The sequence below is a fragment of the Sardina pilchardus genome, chromosome 16 (assembly GCF_963854185.1).
Source record: "Sardina pilchardus chromosome 16, fSarPil1.1, whole genome shotgun sequence".
Lineage (NCBI taxonomy): Eukaryota > Metazoa > Chordata > Actinopteri > Clupeiformes > Clupeidae > Sardina > Sardina pilchardus.
This window is the reverse complement of record NC_085009.1, coordinates 5,632,291-5,651,843: the sequence shown is the minus strand read 5'-3', so window position 1 is coordinate 5,651,843 and position 19,553 is coordinate 5,632,291. Positions and strand designations below refer to the sequence as shown.

General features: G+C 43.4%; 1 protein-coding gene across 2 annotated transcripts in view; it reads left to right on the top strand.

Annotated features, from left to right (window-relative positions):
- Nucleotides 1–17,281, top strand: part of tbc1d19 (TBC1 domain family, member 19) — a 34,002-nt gene extending 16,721 nt beyond the window's left edge. The window contains exons 12-21 of one of the 2 annotated variants that reach the window (XM_062516215.1): nt 6,704–6,778; nt 9,110–9,172; nt 10,891–10,975; nt 11,308–11,352; nt 11,625–11,657; nt 11,820–11,929; nt 12,252–12,343; nt 12,658–12,773; nt 14,013–14,083; nt 15,425–17,281. In XM_062516215.1, coding sequence (XP_062372199.1) covers nt 6,704–6,778; nt 9,110–9,172; nt 10,891–10,975; nt 11,308–11,352; nt 11,625–11,657; nt 11,820–11,929; nt 12,252–12,343; nt 12,658–12,773; nt 14,013–14,083; nt 15,425–15,499 — 765 coding nt within the window. In that variant the 3' untranslated portion in view covers nt 15,500–17,281. Of the gene's footprint in view, nt 1–6,703; nt 6,779–9,109; nt 9,173–10,890; nt 10,976–11,307; nt 11,353–11,591; nt 11,658–11,819; nt 11,930–12,251; nt 12,344–12,657; nt 12,774–14,012; nt 14,084–15,424 lie in introns of both variants that reach the window. The other variant, XM_062516214.1, reaches the window with a different exon arrangement.
- Nucleotides 17,282–19,553: the final 2,272 nt, after the last annotated feature.

Below are 19,553 nucleotides of genomic sequence, written 5' to 3'. Positions count from 1 at the left end.
CAGACCTGTTAGTGTCGCCAACTAAAATAGTGCCAACCATGGTATGATGATTCACACACACGCACACACATGCACACAGAGACACTGATCACTATATTCACATGGAAAAACACTTTTTCTCTCATACCCAAACACACTCCCCCACAGACTCACAAACACATGCATAAACAGTCACCACACACACACACACACACACACACACACACACACACACACACACACATGTTGGGCAGTGGCAGTGGAGGCCTGGAGAGCATTGCTGTGCACCCCCACGACAGAAAGACAAACACTGAGCTGAAGGCCCCTATTTTAACCTACATGGGCGATCCCCTCTCTTTCGGGGCCATGTCCCTCGAACACACACACACACACACACACACACACACACACACCAGTGCTTGTTTAACAAGAATTTAAATCTTTTGTCTTTGGCATCGTGGTTATGTAACAAAAGAAGTACGGTGAGTGTCAAGAGCAGACGCCGCTGGAATACCTGGCCTGCCCCCACCCCCACCCCCCTACCCTCCACCCCCTACCCTCCACCAACACAACAGCACTACCCCCTCCACCCTACAGGCCTCCACCACAACACAACACCACACCACTACCCCCTCCACCCTGCACTGGGTGGGTGGAGAGGTGGGTGTCTGGTGCTGTCTGGACAGCTAGTGCACATTGTTGTAAGAGAATTTATACAGACAGATCAGCAGCACAATCCCCAGGGGCACACACATGCTGAAATGTCACTGCTAACAGATATACACACACACACACACACACACACACACGCACGCACACGCACGCACACGCACACGCGCACGCGCGTAATCGCATTCAGTACATAGGCAGATGCCATGTTAACATGAATACACACTGTGGAAAATAGGCCTTGCAGTCCATGTCCACACAGGATGAAGTGCCAAGGACTGAGGTGGAGTGGTGATGGGATTTTGGTGAAGAGTGCAGATTTATTTACAGTGCGAAAATAGTGTTGACAAATAACAAACAAAGCCACAAGAAAATGAAAAGGGCAACGCCAGAGAGGGTTAAAGCGGATAGTAATGAAGGATCTTTGGCAACACTTTATGTTGTGCTTTTAATTTCTTTGTTATTTTGTATACACAAATTATTGTTGTGTAATAGCTGCACGTATATTTAACCAAGGTATGCAGGCTCCCCACTACCTACTGACAAATAACAAGCAGAAAGACTTAAGACAAAACAAAACATAATTCAAACAACTGGTTATTCAGTAGTAAAATACACAGCAAACTGCCGCATCAAAATGCTCCCCGAGACTCCTCCAAAACCCTCTCTCCTCTCTCCACTCTCCTCTTAAGGAAGAAAAAACCTGGGTTCAGTAAAGCCGACCAATTATCCAAATTGGTTAATGCCAATACAGGAAGAGAATTGCCCAGCCACACTGCAGACATTTGCCATCATGCACATTTAATTATTATATAGTATGTAATATAAACATAATTATATAACCGTAGTATAGACCGATTTACACGTAATAAACAATGGAGCTGCGTGCGCAGCTTGGAAACGGAACACTCTGATCAGAGCCATAATCATACATGTATCTATATGGCTCTGACTCCGATAATGTAAATAACTTTTTAAAAATGGCGAATTACTGTAGTAATTATTAATTGTGCTTCATGCACTACACTGCAATAACATAGCTTGTTATCAAAACAAGTGGTTAGAGCACCAAATTTGAAGATCTTGACGTCTAAGGACGCGACAGTGAACTCTCAGAAGTCGTGAGAAATAGGCTAGCAAGCTAAGCTGCCTGTCAGTATCGTAGTAATATCTCTGTGCGATATCAGAGTTAGTGAAAACTTTGAAAGATCGTTTGTGGGAAATCAGCAAGGGAGGCACACAAACAGGCAGGCCTACAGTTTTTTTTCTCTCTACGCTGCCGCCGAGCAGCTCGCTTCATCGATCGTGTGACTGAAGCTAATGCAATGTCAGACGCAGACATGTAGGCTGCTGGTGTTAGTTGTCTTGGTGCCTATGCTAGGTTAATGATCCCGTCGTGATGCCATAAGGGCTATGTAAAACAACATGATTTAAGAAAAAAAATAATATGAGGGTTTTTGTTTACCTGCAGAAGACACTAGCAAAGAAGGGGGCTTAATTGTAGCAGGTGGCAATGCAAAGGGTTTACATGATTAAGCTAACCTATTCCCTATAATACTACATGCCTTTTGTAATTTGGGGAACAAGAAGACATTGTGTGGGACTGTTATCTGTCTGTGTTTGTTTGTGTTTACATACAAAATGTAGGGATTAATGGTATGGAATGACTTATGGAGCAGAAACCATGTTCGCTAAGATGCTTGGAAGATGTTGAGTGAGGAACGGAAAGTTGTGTGAATGATGATGGCACATGGATGAAATCAAGTGGCGATTGCATGTGTATGACATGGCTTGCCGTGTCTGGACCCGTTTTCCTGGCCTTCCTCAGTGTCCCAGAGGGCACCACTATCCCACTACTGACACCAATGGTGAAAAACGGGCCTGGCAGTCCACGTCCACACAGGATGAAGTGCCAAGGACTCACTGAGATGAAGTGCTGATAGGGTGAAGGACACAGCAAGAAACGAGCATTTTGGTGATGAAAGCCCATTTAAAGGGATATTCCGCCATTTTTGGAAATACGCTCATTTTCCACCTTCCCTCGAGCAAAACAATCGATATTTACCTTGTTCCCGTTCATCCAGCCATTCTGTGAGTCTGACGATACAACTTTTAGCTTCAGCCTAGCATAGATCATTGAATCGGATTAGACCATTAGCTTCTCGCCTGCTAGCTTCATGTTTAAAAGTGACTAAGATTTCTGGTAATTTTCCCATTTAAAACGTGTGTCCTCTCAAGTTAGAAAGTGCAATAAGACCAACTGAAAATGAAACCTGCCATTTTTCTAGGCTGATTTGACAAGGAACTACACTCTCATCTGGCGTAATAATCAAGGCAAATTGCAGCTACTGGCACTACTACTGCTTGCTGTCTATGGGGACTATTTTCAGATGCTGCGTAAGATATCACTACGCCTATGGTACGTTTGCAAGTTGCCTTGATTATTACGCCAGATGAGAGTGTAGTTCCATGTCAAATCAGCCTAGAAAAACGCCAGGTTTCATTTTCAGTTGGTCTTATTGCACTTTCTAACTTGAGAGGAGACACGTCTTAAATGGGAAAATTACCAGAAATCTTAGTCACTTTTAAACATGAAGCTAGCAGGCGCGAAGCTAATGGTCTAATCCGATTCAATGATCTATGCTAGGCTGAAGCTAAAAGTTGTATCGTCAGACTCACAGAATGGCTGGATGAACGGGAACAAGGTAAATATCAATTGTTTTGCTCGAGGAAAGGTGGAAAATGAGCGTATTTCCAAAAATGGCGGAATATCCCTTTAAGGGCAGTCAGTGATTGCATAGGCCTTTAGTGTCGCCAACTAAAACCAGACGGTTTAAATGTTGCGAGAAGCGCCAGGCAGGTTTGTGAAAAGAATGGGCCACCTTTCCAGACACACACACACACAGAAATTGAGTCACTTAGTGTGATTTGCAGAGCACACACACACACACACACACACTCACACTCACTCACTCACTCACTCACTCACAAGCATGTAGGCTACACTTAGGCTACATTTGTTTTACTCATATAGCACAGTTCTGATGTGCATCATGATTTTGGATTCTGATATTTTTCTGATATGTGTTATCATGATCAACTTGCTCGTTATTGATTGAACTTTTGAACTAGATTTTATATCATTCTTGAAATCGTTGATACCAAACTATTTCGTTGGTCATGCCGTAATGTCTGGACGTTGTCATCTTAGCTAGAACAATGCTGCTTTTGTTGTTAATCGTTATAGCTATCGTTCTTGGTGTCAACAGCCATTTAAACAAATGAGTAGACCGGTAAACACACATACCCAATACGGGTCACTTTTAAAGTGCAGTCATATCCCAATCCCACCCCATCTCTCTCTCCCACTTGTTTCCTGTCTACCTCTTCACTGTCCTATATTAATAAAGGCAAAAAGGGTAGATGTAAATAGACGGCTAAAATCAGATATAAGCGGAACTGTGCATCAAACCCCGCCAGTGTGAAAGCGGTCACATGCTGCTCTTTGACATAATGCAGCTTTGACAGAGTTATGTGTAGATCAGACTCTCAAGTGTAGCACAGTATACATTAACGTAGCAACATACAATATTCAGGTCAAGCCTTTCCTGAGCTTCATTTGGAAATACTACCAAACATTTTTATAGGTGTGGTTGACATGATTTACTTGTCAGTTTATTGTCGGCTGTAGGAATCTCTTCCTAGCTTTGTGGCCCTCCAAGTTTTTTAATGATCCTGGCAGAGTTTCTCAGATCCCAATTGGTTTATTTAAAAAAAAAAAAAAACACCACCAGTCCAAGCCTCTTGAGGGGTAACATCCTTTCTGGAGCAACCATGTGTCCAAACTCAAGTGCTGACCCGTACCCACGAGAATCTGTCTATTCTCTGCTGTCGCTCCAATAAACATGGAGCACAGATCAGATTGGACCCTGTGAAAGGTGACTAATATGTCTTCATTAGTCTTCCTCTGTGTCTCCTTCCCCTGTCCCCTCCGCCCCACTCCCCGAAGGCCATCTCAAACAGGACGACGGATATGCAGGTGACATGACCAAGGCCATTACCCGCTAATAAACCCAGTTTCTGTAACCTGACATGAACCCCTTTCTGTCTCTTTGCCACTTCCCGACGAGAGTCTTTGGCCTGCGTTCTTTAACCCTGACTACAGCATTACTTCTTTGGGTAGTAGGCTACGTATGTAGTCAACCTCAGACAGTTACTCCACCAGACACACTCAGACTGTGCTGTTCACTGGTGACATTTAGTCAACTTTTCCACCTATTCCTGGTTGCTAAACACAGGCACATATGTGTGCATGCTTCGACACACACAGCCCAAAATACACACACACACACACACACACACTTTCTCAGAATGTTGTACAAAACACATACTCTAAAACCGACAAACACATGAAATGCTGACCCAAATTGGTCAAAATGCTGTCAGACCATGTCTTTGCAGAGACATGAAAAGCGATAGTGTTTCCCCTAGTCTCCTCTAGTCATAGACCAGATCTCTGTCTCTCTTTGTCTTTTTCTCTCCTTTTGTGTTGTCTCTCTTTCCTCTGGTAATTTGGAATGATGGATAGAAGGTTTTCTACTAGTGTTAAGGTCTGTCCTCGATTTGAGTGTGATGTATTTCTGCAGACAAGTGCAAGGATAGTGAGTCTTTTCTAAATGAGAAACATTTGACATATCTGGTCCAACCAGAATACTTTCCTAATTTTTTGGATGGAGACAGTATAGCGGTGTAATTCTAGCTTCTTTATTTAAGTAATGAGATTTCCTGCCTTGGAAGACAGGGAGAGGTTAAATATACCCATTTTTTTGTCGTCAAGCAAAAGGCTAGCTGATGGTCTGATTGTTTTGTTTTGTTACCCTGATGATGCTAATGATGTTAGCTTATTATGTATGGCGTGAGATCATGTTGATAATGATAAGTAATGGCACCTTCAGTAGTCCTGTTGGGGATCCATAATGAGCACAGCGAGTGTACATAGTGAAGGATGAGGACACTGGCCATGTCAACAAGATGCTTGTGATGGCGGGCTTGAGGTGGCGTGTTATGTAATGCTTAAGAGAATGATGGCTGTGTGAGTATAGATGATGATGATGATGATGATGATGATGATGATGATGATGGTGGTGGTGGTGGTGGTGGTGGTGCTAAACCCCAGTTCCGAAAAAGTCAGGACGTAAAAATGCAAATAAAAACAGAATGTGATAATCTGCAAATCTCGTAAACCCATATTTAGCTGCAAAAGGACAGACAACTTAATGTTGAATTTGACAGTTTCAATTTGATGCCAGCAACCCGTCTCGTTGGGACAGGGGCGACAAAAGGCTGCAACAGTTGTGTCATGATTAAGACAATGATATAAGAAGACAATACCATGTTTGGATATAAAAAGCCTAGATCTTTGTTTCTTGATAGTTGTGCTTCAGCACTGTAGATGCCTGGCTGCTCTAGCTGTCAGCTGCAGTATCTCAAGCTACAGTAGGTAGCACTGTTTTGTTTTTCATACTGACAGCACTCGGTCCTCGAGAAACAGAGATCTATGTGAAAAATTGCCGGAATTCTCCTCTAACCTGGAATTGTGATTTCAACATCTACAGTACATAATATCATTACATATTCAGAGAATCCAGAGAGATCTTTGAAAACAAGGGACAGTGCTGACATACAGTATTGAATGATCTTTAGGATCTCAGATAACACTACATTAAAACCAGACCTGCATGTTTCTATTAACCATTAATAGAACCAATAACCATTGTCTATGAGAACAGTTTGATGCTCCATTCACAAATGCTAGTGTAAACGCTACCATGCAAAGATGAATTTGTATTTAGTCATGAGACAGACATGCTGCCGCCTTACAGTATCTGAGGCCTGAGCTCATTTCAACTGGACTGAGGTAGAGTGGAGAACGGTCCTGCGGTTGGACTCTTTGGGAATTGGGGTTGTATGATCCAGGTTGCTGTATACTGTGCTGACTATGAGGAGGATGGATCCTCTACTAGTGTGTGATCTCCATCTGTGCATCTCTCAACAGGACATCATGCACTACGAGCAGCTGAAGGCCGGGGTCATTCAGCATGACCTGCTGGTGGACAACCTCATCTATAAGGTGGGTGTGTGGAGTGGACACATATTCCAACTTACATCTAGACAGTTTTCTTAACCCCTATCTCAGTTTTTTGAAGACATCATATGCACTTTTTTACATTAATGTAACCCCTTCAAAGCGTAAAATTATGATAACTAGGGAATAGGGAAAATTGCACACCCTCTGCAGTCGTAGCCTATCCCTCTACAGAGAACCAGCCATGCAACTTGCTCTCCCTCAACCTGGCTCTTCAGAAATGATCTTTACCAGTTTGCAAACAAATCCACATTTACTGGAGTCCAGGATGCTAGCCATGAGTGGTATTTCCGACAGCCGTGCAAAATAAAAATACTCCACAACTGCATGGGGAGCACAATCAGAAAACCCCCAAAACGGCATTGGATACCTTTTAATGCTCTTTCTTTCTTTCTTTCTTTCTTTCTTTATTTCTTTCTTTCTCTCTCTCTCTCTCTCTCTCTGTCTCTCTCTCAATCTCTCTCAATCTCTTAGTATTTATATTCTCTTCCCATCTCTCACGGTCTCTTTACAATTCAGAGCCCATTATATTTATCTCCCTTTGGCTCCACTTCATATTAGCTGTGCCAAACCACATCCGTGTTGGTTTCCATATTACATTTACCCGGTTGGATCATGTGGGAAGTCCAAAATATTAAATAATAATGGATTGCTGGACGGCTTGGTAAATATTAGATCACTTAATTTGCTTCTTTTTTTTTTAAGCAAAGCAGAATGATTCAGCCCTCATCATTTCTTGGGTCAGGAGAGGGGGGGGGGGGGGGGGGGGGGGAAGCTGCCGGTAATTTTCCGTAAAAGATTTATGAAGCTTATAACAAATGCACTCATAAATTAGATCAGGATGGGAGAAACACAATGTAAAACTCGATCAGACACAGGGGGGAGCCCCAGCCCAGTCGGGAAGCCGAGCGCAGAGAAGTGGGCGCCCAGAGCGAGCTTTGATCAGAGGATGTTTATGGAGTGATAAATCTGTTTGGTGATGAAGGCCAGGGCATGATACAAATGTGGATGTGTACTGCATGGCCCCCGACATGACCCCCTTATTTCTTCGTCAAAGTAGTTTTGAATGGGAGGGTGGGGGGTATTCATTAAGGTTACGTCCACACAATGAATGTAGCCTCGTTAAAGCTACAACCACACAATTCCGTTTTCGTTTGAATCCAATATTTGATAAGTCTACATTCACATGATTTCCGTTTTCGTCTGGACCCGAAGCTTTTGTTACATTTTTGCTTCTCATCTACACTATGTGTTTTTGGGTTCCTGACACTTAATGATTTGAAAACGTGGTTGGCCCCTGTATTCATTTGAAAACTCTAGCTTTGCGTTTTAAAGGTGACTATGCACATTTTTCTAGCTTAATTTGCCTTAATTGGTCAGCTTCAGAGTCACTGGAATGGTTATTTGACTTATTCCGTGTTGAAAGATGGCTGTCACGCTTGCAAGTTTGTTCCACCGGGCCGGTACACTGACAGATAGTCCCGCAGTGTCGCGATCATGCTCATGAAAAGGCAGACTGACAGATTGAAGAGTGTTGTAAAATGTACACATTAAAACTGTAGGAGAAGCTCTGCAGAGAAACCTCTAAGTGTGAAACGAGAAAACAGCAAAGAAATCGCCAAACCTGCACAGTTCCTCTTTAATGTGGACAGTGAATCGGAAAACATCTGCAAACAATGTAGACACAAAAGAGTAGATCCACCGCGCCTCTGCAGCACTACATCTGGTGCATCAGACGAGAGAAGGGACCGTGTAGATATACCAAGAGTAACAACTCGGAGCAGCACAGAGGAACTTGGACTGGATTTTAATTAAGGTGGACAAATGTCGTAGACACCTTTGCTGCTATCTTTATTTTACTATGCTGACAATTGTGTGAGTGTCCATGTGTCTACTGTAGGTGTCCTACGCAGATGGCATTTGGAAATAGCAAGTTTATGTGTTTCAGGATGGTAATTAAAACAAAACACCATTTTAAAATGTCAACGGAACAGTGGTAAAATGTAAATAAAGTCAATCTGCGCATCTATAAAATGTAAGCAGGATTAAGCTGTGCATCTATGTGATGTGTGCAATATCAGTCTCTGTGGACATGATTTGACATTATAGCATCTGTAATTAACCGAATGTAATTGAAAATCACTTACAGTAATGTGTGTGTGTGTGTGTGTGTGTGTGTGTGTGTGTGTGTGTGTGTGTGTGTGTGTGTGTGTGTGTGTGTGTGTGTGTGTGTGTGTGTGTGTGTGTGTGTGTGTGTGTGTGTGTGTGAAGAATAGAGGATAAATAACTTATTGATCTCTCTCTCTCTCTCCACAGGATGTGAAGCTGACGGCAAGTAATGATGACTACTACTTTGTGTTTGAGGATTTCCTCTATCAGGTAAGGTTGTCACTCTGAACGTTTTGACATTGGACACACACACACACACACACACACACACACACACACACACACACACACATCACACACAGATACCCCTCACCGCACAAATACACAAACACTTCACAGATATTGAACAGTACTGTATCTTCTGGACCTGCTCAATCTAAACACAACGCTGGAATACTTACTCTGTTCCTCGCCTCCGATTAGGTGGCCTGTATACAAAGGCAACACAGGAGTCTGCCTGGATACAGTTTGTGTGTACAGAAACTCACCAGCTAGACTAAACTACTTGTGTAGAATTGCTCCTACAAACTCCAGCCAAATGTTTCAGCCTGATAAAGAAATGCGGGCAGCCATATCTCGCTCTGGTATGGCCTATAAATACCCTGATGGCACATATTTCAGCAGTGATCAAACAGAGTTTACTCATTGGTCCCATTGTTCCAAAGAAAATGTTTTAGTGAGTATATTTTTGTCTTGCTACTCATTAGCATAATCTCAAGGCACTTGTTCATACAGTAATGCTTGTGTGTGTGTGTGTGTGTGTGTGTGTGTGTGTGTGTGTGTGTGTGTGTGTGTGTGTGTGTGTTTGCACTTATGTGTCTGCTATTTGTTTTTGTGCTCTCTTGGTGTTTGGAGATTGAAGATAACAGGTTTAGCCTGAGGGGCAAGAGACCTTCACTCTCCAGGGCCTCTTGTTATGTCACATCAAAGGTGGCTTAGAAGTCACACACACACACACACACACACACACACACACACACACACACACACAAACACACACACATTTACTTCTTCACAGAACTCACACAGATGGCGTACACACTATACTAAACCGATGAAATGACCTGAGTGTGTCTCCGACTATTAATCAAGCCTGCTGGAGTCTTAATAAAGGTCTCTATAAAGCATGTAGATAACGTTTTTGCGGGTTGTAATCATAACTCACTTGAGAGCAGAGGCAATTGCACTCTCTCCATCTACATCTGGTGACGTGGACACAGACACACACACACACACACACACAATTTCACTCACAATTTTACTCACAGACACACACACACCATTTCACTCACAGACACATAAGTGCTTGTGTCCAGTCATGCCAATGTTGTATTTAGGTCCCATTTCCCTATTCATCACTGTGACCCAGCATCCATTAGGCTAAAGTTGTCTCTGATGAGGCCTGCATGCTCTCGAGACATGATTGGGGAATTCAGCGCCCTAAAGTGCAGCCGTTTCTTATCGTCTCAGAAACAAGCAGACGAGCGACCAGCCCCCCCGCATCCCGTGGCCCCCGTCCGTTGGCACCGAGTCTGTCATGTGTCGAGCGTGTGTTTGTGTGGGTGAGATGAAAGCTGGCAGTGCCTGCTGTGAAGCCTTGAGGATGTCGAGGGATTTGCTTGAGCGAGTGTGTTGGGGGCAGAAAATCTGTTGTAAAATATGCCACCGGAGCATAATGGCTCTGCGTAGGTTACTCAACGAGTGGTCGCTTCAGATGTCAGCTGCCAAAGCACTCGGAAATAGAGGCCAGTTGCTGGGGAAAATTGCACCCGTGTGTGTGTGTGTGTGTGTTTGTGTGTGTGTGTTGTATATCTTTATGTATGTGTGCTCCTGTCTGCATTTGTACTTTGTATGATTGTGTATTTTATCTCTCTCTCTCTGATTTTGTGTGTGTGTGTGTGTGTTGTGTGTGTTGTGTGCCCTCTCAGGTCTTGCTGTGCTTTTCACGTGACACAACAGTGCTTGAGCACTTCAATTACAACAGTGCCACTCCACCCAAGTCCTACATACAAGGCAAGTCAGTCAGGCCAGTGACGTGTAATTACTACCTACAGGTACTTGTGTTATGTGTGTGTTTTCGCGCGTGGGTGTGTATGTCAAGAGGCCCTATGGTTTTCTCAAGGTCACTAATGAATAGGGATTATGCAAATATGTACTTAACTTCTTTATTAGCCCAGCTAACGCCTTGATACTTTCTCCTTGTATATTTGAATGCATTCGGTGTGTGTGTGTGTATATACTGTATGTGTGTGATTGTGTGCGTGCGTGTGTGCGTGCGCGTGTGTGTGTCCTGCTGTGGAGTCCATGATATGTTAAGAGATATTGTATTACCCTTTGTCCTTCAGGCAAGACGGAAGAGGATGGATATGCTGTTATTTATCCTCCAAATGGTAAGAGATGCTTGGTGCATACAGTACGTCACCTGTTCCATCCATGCAGAGGCTAAATCTGTTTGCCTTACATTGTACCACCACGATGGATACAAACAGTCAAATCATCCCTATTTTATACAGGGCACACATGCACATTACTGTTAGACTCACAATCAATTTGCCACACACATCACGTGCCATGTTACATCCAAATCAGTCGCACTGTGTTGAATAGTGCTCTTGGATTGATGTTTTAGAGATCCTAATGTGTGAAATCCTGATTGTTCCAGGTGTTGTCCCTTTTCATGGCTTCTCCATGTATGGTGAGTAAGTCTGATCTGTTCTGTTCAACTGCAAGCCTGTCCTCGGTTTAGTAGATCATTGGAGAAAGATAGCATTGACCTACTGCCAAGTCTCACGATATGTTTATGTTTATGTGTGTGTGTGTGTGTGTGTGTGTGTGTGTGTGTGTGTGTGTCCTTCAGTGGCCCCTCTGTGTTTTCTGTACAATGAGCCATCCAGGCTGTACGGTGTGTTCAGGGAGATGTACGTGCGCTACTTCTTCAGACTGCATTCCATCTCCTCCCACCCCTCAGTGAGTACAGAGTACTGTGTGTGTGTGTGTGTGTGTGTGTGTGTGTGTGTGTGTGTGTGTGTGTGTGTGTGTATAAAGAGAGACATAATGAAATACATTGTGCATTTGTTAATGTGTCTTGTCTACTGTGTATCATAAATATAAAAGTGTGTGTGTGTGTGTGTGTGTGTGTGTGTGTGTGTGTGTGTATAAAGAGAGACATAATGAAATACATTGTGCATTTGTTAATGTGCCTTGTCTACTGTGTATTATAAATGTAAAAGTGTGTGTGTGTGTGTGTGTGTGTGTGTGTGTGTATGTGTGTGTTGTGTTATGTTTGTAGGGTATTGTGTCCCTTTGTCTCCAGTTTGAGAGGTTGCTGCAGACTCACTTGCCCCAGCTCTTCTACCACCTCAGAGAAATCGGTGCCCAGCCGTGAGTACAGCTATAACACACACACACACACACACGCACACACACACACAGTTCACCCACTTAAAAGTGTCAAAGTTATCAAATTCCCACACAAAAGATGTTCTCTAAAACACTCTACTCCGAAACGAACAATCCATCAGATTTCCTTACAACATAGCACCATCTAGTGTGGAAAAGCTGCAAACACAGCCAGAATTCACTAATTGCTGTGGAGCAGTATACATGCTTGAAATGAAGATGGCTTGAAGGTTGAAGGAATGTGTGTGTGTGTGTGTGTGTGTGTGTGTGTGTGTTTATCTGTGCGTATGGTGTAGCCTGTCCATAGCCTTCAAGTGGATGGTGCGTGCATTCTCGGGATACCTTTCTACTGACCAGCTCCTGTTGCTGTGGGACCGTATCCTTGGCTTTGACTCACTGGAGATTGTGGCAGGTGAGTCCGTTTTGGGAATGGAACTCTGGGTCACATGGGAGTCATTCCGTGTCAATTCAGACAAAATCCAGGAAAACAGTTGCTACACCATCTCTTATTTTGCTCAAAGTTTGTCTACCTAACATATTGATCCCCAAGGGGAAATTCAAGATCACTCAAGATTTTGCATCCACATGGCACCAATCATTTTTTTGTCTGCAAGAACGATGAGGTATTACTGTAATTTCCCGACTATAAGCCGCGGCTTATACATTGATTTTGCTAAATTTCTTCAGCTATGAGGTTAATACAGGGGGTCAGTTAATATGGTCTTAATATGATTTTGTTTCTTTTAACTTACATAAAACACTGTCCGGCGGCTTATACACAATGCGGCTTATATGCGGGAAATTACTGTAATGGCAATATTTGAGGTCTATGTAACAAATGCACATGAAGATATAATAAGATAAAATAAGGTGTGATGGCATGTTTTGGTAATGTTTATAGGACTCAAATGGCATGTAGGTAAATTAAAATCAGTTTATAGTTATTTTGTCTATGTCTAAATTCATGCAGAAATACACTATGCATTTCCATTCTTGTCCCTGAGGCAAAACAATGATTTTGAGTCTATTTATTTATCTATAGTACAACAGTGCCACTTTGTACACTAAATGCCCAAACACTGAGTTACTTTCAGATAGATTTCCATAGTGCGTATGGGTTCCATTAAAGAATTGTAGCTCTTATTATAGAGAAAGAATCCTCAAACTCTCTAATGATTTCTTGGTGGTGAAAGTTGGGCTATAGCACAATCTATACTAAAAGGCCAGAGATCTCTGCTACTACATCTATTTCCCCTCAAGGGAAGCTATGTTTTAACAATAGTGTCGTTGTATCATTAGATGTTAATGAGGGAGACTTCAATTCTAGATATTTAGTTAGTGTGTCATTTTCAGGACGGCAAATTATAGTTAATGACAAACTGCCCTTTCAACACAGCTAGCTTGAAGACATCCGAATTTCTGGCTTTGTGGAAGTGAGGTTAATGATATCTAGCACGGTAAAGCATCTCCCTGTTCCTATAGTTCCTGTTGACTGTACTGCAGACGAGTGACTTTCTACAACTCCCTTTACACCTTCAACCGAAACCTTGACAAACTTCACAAAAACGTTGTTTTGTCAGTTTGTTTGTTGTTGTTGTTGTTGTTGTCTTGTGAAATGGGCTAATTGCTAAAGGTCTGCTCTGGTTTGCAGTTCTGGCGGCTGCCGTGTTTGCCTTCCGAGCCGAGAATCTGATGGAAGTGACATCACTGGCCTCCGCTGAGGTAAATGAGTGAGTGTGAGTGTGTGTGTGTGTGTGTGTGTGTGTGTGTGTGTGTGTGTGAGCGCAAGTGTGAGTATGTATGCATACTGGAGGTGGAAGGCCGGGCGGGGGGAGACATAAATAGAGTTTGGGCTTTGGCCAGCACCAGTAACCCAGTCTCCCACCGGCACGTCTTGAAAACGCTGCCTGGCCAGTTCTAAAACTGACCCCCAACAGAAAAAAAGAAAGAAAAAACCTCTATCGGCAATAATTTAATAGGGGCACTATTATAAGAAGCTATTCTTTGCCTTTTCAGCACTTCTGTATGTGTATTCATTAAGCATTCATCATGTATTCTGACCCCGAGGTTCAAAGGGTAGCATCAAAAGGTTAATGCAATATTGAGCTCCTCCAGTCACATATTCGCACCAGGTGACCTTAACTACATGACATAACTTTGTCGTACATGTGTCAATAAAAACCCAAGTTCAAATGCCAGGTGGTTTATTAAACACACTGGTTCACAGCACCCGTTCCAAAAAAACACGACTAAACTCCCAAATAAACGAAACGCTATGCCCTCTATGGGTTAACGCATGCATGCAATGGATCCATAGTCTGCGCCAACCAAAACCCCCGAAGACAAGTTCAGCTCCTGCCATGGCCGACTTTCAGATTGGCAGCTGTAGTAAACGTTAATATGAGCCTCCACCCCTTTCCTTGGGCCAGTGTGGGGTGGTGGTGGTGGGGGGGGGGCGTCTAATCCGTCGTGACGCACGAGGGTCCTCGGTCGAGGCGAGCCCAGAGATGCTGGCTGGCAGTATTTGCTTGCTCATGTACCACCTGGTACACTGGAGAAGGTATCATAACAGGCGGACTGGGGGGCTTGTATTTATAGCCGCCGAGCCCAGAGGGCTGAAATATTAGAGCCTTTCTGTAAACACGATAGGCCCCCCTAAATTTAATCCCCCAATCCCAAAAGGCCAGCACTCACCAGGGGAGGAGGGGGTTAGTGGTGGTGGGGTTAGAGGTGGAGCGGAGGAACAAGACAACCTCCAACATTTCCTCCAACTACTGTCTCCGTCACCTGTCTGTGACACTGCCGAGGCACCTGCTCCATTGGGCTCGAAGGCGAAGAAAGTAAAAGCACAGTCTCTGTCCATCCGCTTTATGAACACTACGCTTGGGTTTTCTCACTGACCGCACGGCGCCATTTTGTTGTCTGCCAGTAACACGTTTGCAGAATGTGACTGACATCCTTCAATCTCTCCCCTAACATTCCCCTCCCACGCGCCCCCAAACTCAAACCCCCTCCCCACCCCCACACCGCCGCCCCCCTGACGCTGGTTTGTGTCTCTCGCAGGCCGTCCTCGCTGACCTCTCTACGCTGAAGGTCATGCCCCTGATCCAGATCTTCGTCTTTGCCACGGTTATCTAACCCCTCCCGAGAGAAGATGAGGAGGAGGAGGAGGAGGGGGGAGAGGCAGGAAAAGGGAAGAGGCTGAGTCCTCTGAGCCAATCCCACGCCAACGCCGCCTGCCTTCCTTTTCATCCCCTCACGCCAGCGCCGCACCAAACGACGGAGCGCAAAGGGAGAGAGAGAGATGACGTGGAAGGAGGACGCCGCAAAAACGACAAACAAAAAAAACTCCCGGTGTGGTCCAAGGCTGGTCGTAGAGGGGCGAGCCATTTAATTGCCTGTCATAGTACCCTCGTTACACACGGGCACACCATGTGTCACGCCACCTGCGCCCGTTCCCGGTGCTGTCTCACTCACACCGTGGCCACGCGTGGATCATTTTACCCTGCTGTATGCCTTACCCCAAACTTGACCCCCCCAGACCCATGCCCATCCCCCACCCTCCCCCAGCTTGCATTCTCATCTGAAGACCCCCCATCCATCTGCCAATGCTTCACATCTAGCTCAAACGCATGCATCGCCAATCGCAAGAAAGTTTGCAAACTCCTTGCATTTAGCAAAGCAAAGCTTGTTTTCTTTTGACCAATTTCGTGTGGCATAGCAATATACAGCACATACTTTTTGCACATCAAGTGCAACGTGTTCTTTAAATGTTAGTAACCACTGCTTTGTCATTGCTGATAATCATCAAAAAGCACGGCTGTTGTGTTCCCTGGGTTACCAAATTGAGGAAGGGAAGAAACATGATAGATTTTATTTCCATGATGGATGTTTTCCTCTAATCCAAAGGGCTGTACTAGACCCTGCTCCATTTTGCCAGAAATTCAGTTACTCTGTCACACAGCTTGGTCTTCCCCAAGAATTTTATTTTGTTGGTTAATATTGTATTTCCGGCCAAAAATGTCTCTCTTTAACCTACATACATGCTATAGTAAGCTCTAATGAAATGTTTCTAGATGATTGTATGTATACTGTACACGGCTTTGTGGATTGTTTTTGTTGCATGGTTAGAAAAAAGAAATGCCTTGCTCAGACAGACAGTAACTGGTGCTGGACTTATGACTCAGAATGGTAGTACCCCCAGATATGGTATTTAACTTTGCTCTTTTCTAGTAACCAATATATCATTTTAATAATCAGTACACCAAGAAGTACTTTCTATTGCATTGACATACCTGAACACCTTACTCTTTCCACACAGTTGGTAGGCTAGCTTTTTTTTTTTTTTTATCCAGCAACCAGTATTTGTCAGGATGTCAGTCTATTCTTTGGGTTCACCTCCTGTACAGGGCCATTGATTGCTACATGTGCTAATATGGGTAGGCTACACGATTGAGAAGAGCTGTTTGTCAGTATTCCCTCTGCATATTTCACTTGATGTGAACCAGTTGCAGTACCGCAGGTATGTGACTTGTCACTGGTTTGGCTGGCAAAGAACACTTATCCCTTATGCAACACCTGGTGTCACCATGGAAACCAAAAGGTGGGCAATGGGTGTAGCATTTAGTCATTGATGTCTAGAACTACTTGTTTTGAATTCCTTACACAGTTTTTACCGTTCTTCTGATTTTTTGTTTGTGTAAGTTTTCATTCGGTGAAATATTTATTGGTTACCCATAACTGTCCCATGCCTTGATCACATACGTGTCATATGTTACAATTATAGATTATTTGTATTATCATTATTTATTGTTAACTGATGGTTGATTTAAACCATTTTGTTATGCCTTATAGAGCAGTAGGCCTAAGTATCATGTCAGCACCACTTTACATTACATGGACAATGCCAGGAATTAATTACCCAAATAAAAAAAAAACCTAATACATTTGATATTTTTGAGTCGTTTCCCACGAACTTGCAAGCTTATTGTCATGCCTCTGGCAGACCTTGAGTCCCAAACCATTTATAATCTGATCATCTCATATACAAGTGTATTTAGACTACACAGTGTTCTACATTACCGTTTAGCCTGCTGGGGCACTACTGAATGTCATCATCATTAATTGACAGGTAGCACGGGGCCCTCGAGCCCCTCCTTCGCTCTGCCCCGGCACAGAACTCTCCCTCGCATTCCTTCTCCCACTCCAAGCGTACTGAGTTGGCAGCCTTCCTTCTGTGGATACATATCAATTTTTGCCGCGCGTCGGTTTTTTTCCCCCCTGCCCTCGCCGACTCTCCCTGCTCTTGCCACACTTTGGGATTGTCGGCGGCCCGACTGTGCTGGTTACATCTGCCACCTGTCTGCCCCGGCTCCCACGCCCCACTCTGCCCTGTCTATGATCCGGCTGCCCTTCTAAACGCCCGACCGACCGAGTGAGAGCCTTCTCGTTGCTTGGTACAATTCCCACTGTTGCCATTGGTGGCTGTAGCGTGCAGCAGAACCGGTCTCAAACCATCATTCATAGTCTAGTGTTGGCTTTAGTTGTTGCTGAAAGATATCTTGTAGATGCCACTGTCATGTTACACTGTGGCACATTCGTATGGCTTATTTGGCTAACATTTGTGCCGCATTAACCTTACCAATAGTGTACTGTCCTAGCATGCGACTTATTACAGTGCATGAAAATGCACTGTACTGTTCTTCCTAGTCTTCTTATTATTTTTACAGTGCATGAAAATGCACTGTACTGTTCTTCCTAGGCTTCTTCTTCTTCTTATTATTCTTCTTCTAACGCACGCAAATCAGCTAGAACCGTTTAACGTAGAAACTTCATTCAAACTGCGTTACGTAGGTCTTACTTAGGACATGTGTGCTATGACTTTTCAACTTTGTAACTTTTATACTTTTTAAACTATTAGTTAAAAACTATTACAATTTCCCCCATAGACTTAACATTGCTCATTATGACATCACGGCAGCAATTAGAATCTTACTCCAGCTGGTCAGCCACCTGGGCACCAACTGTCAGTTTCTCTCAGGCTTTACAATCTCTCTGAAGACTACATATTCTGTTCCCCTGTATCCTCTGCGCACAACAGTATCAAAATAAGTCCTCCTAATTCCATCCAACTTTATATCCATTCATCTTCTTCAAACCATTCACTCATCCACCCATTCTAAACAGTCTGCCTATCAACATCAATTAGACGCTCTACATTCAACTTTTAAACAATCTACTCTGTCTCAGGCTGGCTCTCTTAAGACTAGCCAGTTAAATTGATTACACCTGTATCTGTATCCACTACTCTCAGTAGAGAGCTGTCTCTCCATTCTACAAGAATATAAGGCACATTCCATCCAACATTCTATCCATTCATTTTCTTCAGACCATTCACTCATCCACCCATTAAACTGTCTATCAACATCTATTAAACAATCTGTCTATCAACATCCATTAAACTCTCTGTCTATCAACATTAATTAGACTATCTACATTCAACTTTTAAATTATTTACTCTGTCTCAGGCTTTAAGAGTACACTCTGGCTCTCTTAAGACTAGCCAGTTAAATTGATTACACCTGTATCAACTACTCTCAGATAGCTGTATCAGTGTCTCTCTTAACAAGAATATAAGGCACATTCCATCCAACCTTCTATCCATTCATCTTCTTCAGACCATTCACTCATCCACCCATTAAACTGTCAATCAATATCTATTAAAGAATCTGCCTATCAACATCCATTAAACATTCTGTCTATCAACATTAATTAGACTATCTACATACAACTTTTAAAGTATTTACTGTGGGTCCCTCTCAAGCAGCGTTTATATGTCCTCCCTCGCTCCTCGATCCTCAATGATCTACATAAAGAAAGATAGAAGAAGGGCTAGACTATCCCATTGTTGCCGCTCCATCATTCTTTATGTAGATCAGTGAGGAGCGAGAGAGGACGCGTAAACGCTATATGAGAGGCACCTTCTGTCTCAGGCTTTAAGCATACAATCTCATTAAGACTACAGATCCTGTTTCACTACTTCCTCTGTCCACAACTGTTTCAAAATAAAGGTCCTCACTGCAATAATACACTATTAAATCATTTAACCACTGAAACTACTCAACTATTGAACTGTTCAACCATTCCAACTGTCAGTTATCATCCACTATGCCTCCAGTCAACTACATGAAAC